This window comes from Pinus tabuliformis, chromosome 5_1 (assembly GCF_031772625.1).
Source record: "Pinus tabuliformis cultivar Carrire ecotype Pingquan chromosome 5_1, CPIR1, whole genome shotgun sequence".
In the NCBI taxonomy this organism is placed as follows: Eukaryota; Viridiplantae; Streptophyta; class Pinopsida; order Pinales; family Pinaceae; genus Pinus; species Pinus tabuliformis.
Genome location: NC_142305.1, coordinates 167,452,340 through 167,456,533, shown reverse-complemented (window position 1 = coordinate 167,456,533; position 4,194 = coordinate 167,452,340). Strand labels below are relative to the sequence as shown.

The 4,194-nt window shown below is 42.1% G+C and overlaps 1 protein-coding gene across 1 annotated transcript; it reads right to left on the bottom strand.

Annotated features, from left to right (window-relative positions):
* Positions 1–308: 308 nt before the first annotated feature.
* Positions 309–1,373, bottom strand: LOC149163953 (uncharacterized). Its single transcript, XM_089429316.1, has one exon. The coding sequence runs from the start codon at positions 1,371–1,373 to the stop codon at positions 309–311; it is 1,065 nt and encodes a 354-aa protein (XP_089285442.1).
* Positions 1,374–4,194: the final 2,821 nt, after the last annotated feature.

Here is a 4,194-nt window from a genome sequence, read left to right as displayed (position 1 = left end):
GTGTTTTCACCCATCTTAATTTTTTTGAAGATGTTTTTGACCATCCTTACGAAGTCTTTCTTTATAATATCCCAGTGATTCCTGTAGAAGGCAGCTGTGAAGCCGTCAAGTCCGGGGGCCTTGTCCAGCTGCATGCTGAACATGGCCATCCTTATTTCTTCCTCCAAAACATCCTGATCCAGCTCGCTGTTTTGATTCGCATTTATTTTACAATCTACTGGTTGCAGAAAATCCATGTTGTCCATATACTGAGGGTCTGCAGATAAGAGAGTTTTGAAGTGATTATGGGCAGCTTCTTTGATTTCCTCTTACTCACTTAATTCTTTTCCCTCCGCAGTGATTTTATCTATTTGATTTGCTGCTCTTCTGAGCTTGAGGTTATTATGGAAGAAAGAGGTGTTTTTATCTCCCGCTCTGAGCCAGAGACACCTCGATTTCTGTCTCAGCTCCTCTTCCTCTTCTCTGTTCTGCCTATATAGTTCCCTGAACATTTCATTTTCCTGTGATTGCTCTTCCTTTGAGATTTGTTGATCCTCTTTTTCCTGGTTCCATTTCTCCAATTTTCTGTGTAGCTCTAATCTTTTGTTTTTCTCCAATATTGCATTTTCTTTGGCCCATTTTTTGATTGCTGCTCTTAGGGATTTTAATTTGGATTCCCATACATAGTGAGGTGAGCCAATGACTTCCGTCGCCCAGTTTTCTTTTATGATTTTGCGGAAGTCCTCCTTGGAATCCCAAGTTTTGTTGTATTTGAACGGGATTGGGCCGAGATTTCCTATACTGTCCAGAATCAAGACCACAGGCTTGTGATTTGAAGCTGTGGCATGAATTATCTTACTTTTTATTGAGGAGAAACCTGTAGCTATTCTTTCATGAATCAAGATCCTGTCAAGTCTCTCTTTAATGTTATGAATTCCTGCTCTCTTATTGCTCCATGTAAATTTGCCATTGCTGGGAGGGATGTCGATGAGTTTGTGAATTTCTATTATTGTTTCCAGAGCATCTCTTGAGGGGTCTGCAAGGAATTTCCCTCCTATTTTTTCTTCAATGTTCCTGATAAATTTCAGGTCACCGCCCAAGACTGTGTTCCTGTTTTGGCATACCTGCAGCTCGGAGTTGATAGAATCCCAACAGTGTGCTTTATCCCTGTAGTGGTTTGGGGCGTAGATGTTTAGCACGGTGAATTCTTCTGTTGTGATTTTATTTTTGAAGTCAGTTCTGACCCACCAGTAGGTTGAGTTTTGACTGATGAGATCCCATTTTCTCTTATTCCATATTGTGCCTATTCCTCTTGAAGCGTCCACTGAATCTGTTGCAATTCCTGCAAAGCTTTTAAATCTTTTTGTAAATGTTTGAAAGTATTGGTTAGACATTTTGGTCTCTTGGATTAGGAAAAAATCTGGCTGCTCATGACTAATTAGATCCCGGGCTGCGTTGGATTTTTGAGAGGAGCCCAGACCCCTACAATTCCAAGAGACCAAAATCATTACTTACTGATTTTTTGGTGAGCCCCGCTCTTCTCCCTTGTCTTTTCCCCGCTTCCTTTTTGCTTGTCCAGGAATGAGTCCATCGGTTTTTGTGTGCCCGTGGCCATTTCTTTTGCTGCTGTTTCATCTCTTATCTCTTTGTTTGACTTCCTGCCTGCTTTTTTCGGTGGGTCTGAAGTGAAGCTTGCTTCTTTGAGTTTGTTTCTTGTTAGAATACGGTCTATGGTAGGGGGAGGGGAGGGAGGGGGCAGAGAAGAGGAGGGGATGACTGCTAGAGCAGTGGCTGTGGGAGAGGAAGGGGGGGAGGAAGGTTCTTTGTCCACCAGGGATTCAAAGGGATTGGAAGAGGAGGGGAAAGGCTGAGTCAAGGAAGGCGGGAGGGGGAAGGGCGCGGATTGGGATTCCAGGGGGGGTTTAGGTTTAGGGCCAGACTGATTGGGGTTTGGTTTCTTTTTTTTTTTAACTTGCTCCCATGTGCCTTCAGTGGTTTCAACATTTTCATTCATTTCATTTACTTTTAGCTTACTACACCTATTAGCAAAATGACCATATTCATGGAATACCTTACATTTGAACTGGATTTATTCGTGGTCCCGCTGGTGGATATGGGTCCATTGGTCCACTTTGATCTTGATGGCTTCCGGAAGGCCTTTCCTAAGTCGACTTCAACACAGATCCTTGCACAAGCATGCATATTATCCTTTGGTTCACATCTGTCAATGTATTTTCCCACAGCATTCCCAATAGCTTTGACCGATTCATCCCCCCAGCAGTGCAGAGGGAGGTGAGGCAGGCGAACCCAGACCGGAACCGCATTTGGGATATCCATTTCCGGGTCGAAGTCGGGGGACCATCGATTCAGGTAGAGACCTCTCGAATCCATGAAGTAGGGACCATTTCTGAAGATGAGGTTGCGGTCTTCTTTGGTTTCAAAGAGGAAAGTATAGTAGCCCCTTCCGCAGAATCTTATGGCGATTTTCCCTTGAATGTTTGCGTTCCAGTTGCGCTCGACCCATTTCTGGACCGCTCTGGGAGAAGGCCAGAGACCAGTGAACTATCCTACAAGGCCTCTCTCAGCCAAAGAGATCGCTGCTTTCCTTGGTAGACTGGGAGGAAGAGAGATTTCTGGGATGTCAGCCAGCTTCTTAACAAACTTTGATGCTGAAGGTCGAATTCTTGAGGAAGGATTCTCGGAAATGAGAGAAGCAAATTTTTTTTCCAGATCTTCATTGTCTTGCTGCTAGGAGGGATCGATCCCAGCCATTAGAGATGCAGAGGAGGGCCAAACTCGACGAAGAAACGAGGGCCGGAAACAGGAAAAAAGGGTGAGTGAAGAGCCCCGCAGCTGGGGCTGCCAGGTAGGAGGCTCGTGAGGGACTACGAGAGGCGAAAACAAAAGGGAGGATGGGTCAAAGTGGGGCCTAGAAGGGCCAGAAGGGGCAGGGGATGGCCCAACAGCAGGGCTGCCAGGCGGGAGGCTTGCAGGAGGCCTGTCGAGGGCGCAGAAGGAGAGCGCGGGAACCCTGGTTCAAAAAATCGCCGCTCCTATCATCAATCATTACCAAGAAATAACCTTTGTTAACAATCTCATCCAAAGTGCATGTGTCATTGGAGTCCTTGTTGTAGTTGGCACTAGCTTGCCAATTTTTTCTCTCCTTATTTCGCATTTCTTTGAGTAAAAGAGAAACATATGTCCCTGATAACACATTTGAGTTATTCTAAACAGAATATGATTCATATTTTCAATGAGAAGCACATCTTTTTCTGTAGCATATTTACCTCCAAGTTTGATTGTGGCTGCTCCTATACCATTTTGCAGATCCGTCATTTCCAAGAGATACTGTCCCATACTTTCCTTCTTTTAGAAATATGAATTTGTTTCTAACTCCAGTCATATGTGTTGAGAAAACACTATCAACATACCATGCATTCTTATTGATTTGTGCTTTTAGGGAAAGAGCACAATTCTCAGTTTTCTTCTTTTCTACCTTTGGAGGAGCATCTTGATTTTGCTACAATTCCTTTGGGGGAGCGGTTAACTTGAAATATTTAGCTAAATTTCCAAATTTGTTGCATTTATGGAATTATACTAAATTTATTAGATATCCAAACATGTTATTTTTATGCCTATAATCCTCTTGAATTTTTTTGGGAAAATAATTCTTGAATGACCTTCCAAAATTGCCTCTATAGAGATGTAAAGTCATTAGAAAGATAATTTATCATTCTGAACTAAATCTAAGAGCAACAAGTTGAACAAAAGGAAGCTAATTAGAGAAGTTTCATTTCACCTCTTGGGACTCAAAGTTAACTACTGGTGAAAACGGAATAGTTTGCTTAATCTTGTCAAAGGATTTCTTACAATCATCATTCCATTCATAGGGTAAATACATTTTTCACAATCCATTCAAGGGTTTGAATAATTCAACAAATTTGGGAATCAATCTTCAAATAAAGTGAATATTTTCTGAGGAGACCAAAGTTAATCTTCAAATAAAGTGAATCTCTTCTGGGGATCAAATATATTTTTGGTTCTTAAGAGAGCTAACTTGAAAGAAAACTGCATTTTTTTCCTCTTCATTCATTTTTAGGTACTCAAATTGACCTCAGTGGGTCTAGAGCTTGGCCTCTTTTACCTTCTTGTCTTCTTATATATATATATATATTTTGAAGCTTGTCCCAAATTTCTTTCACCAATTTGCAGTGT

Bases quoted from the DNA above. Each gene is read 5' to 3' on its own strand.
- LOC149163953 (XM_089429316.1), bottom strand. From the start codon at position 1,373: ATGTCTAACCAATACTTTCAAACATTTACAAAAAGATTTAAAAGCTTT.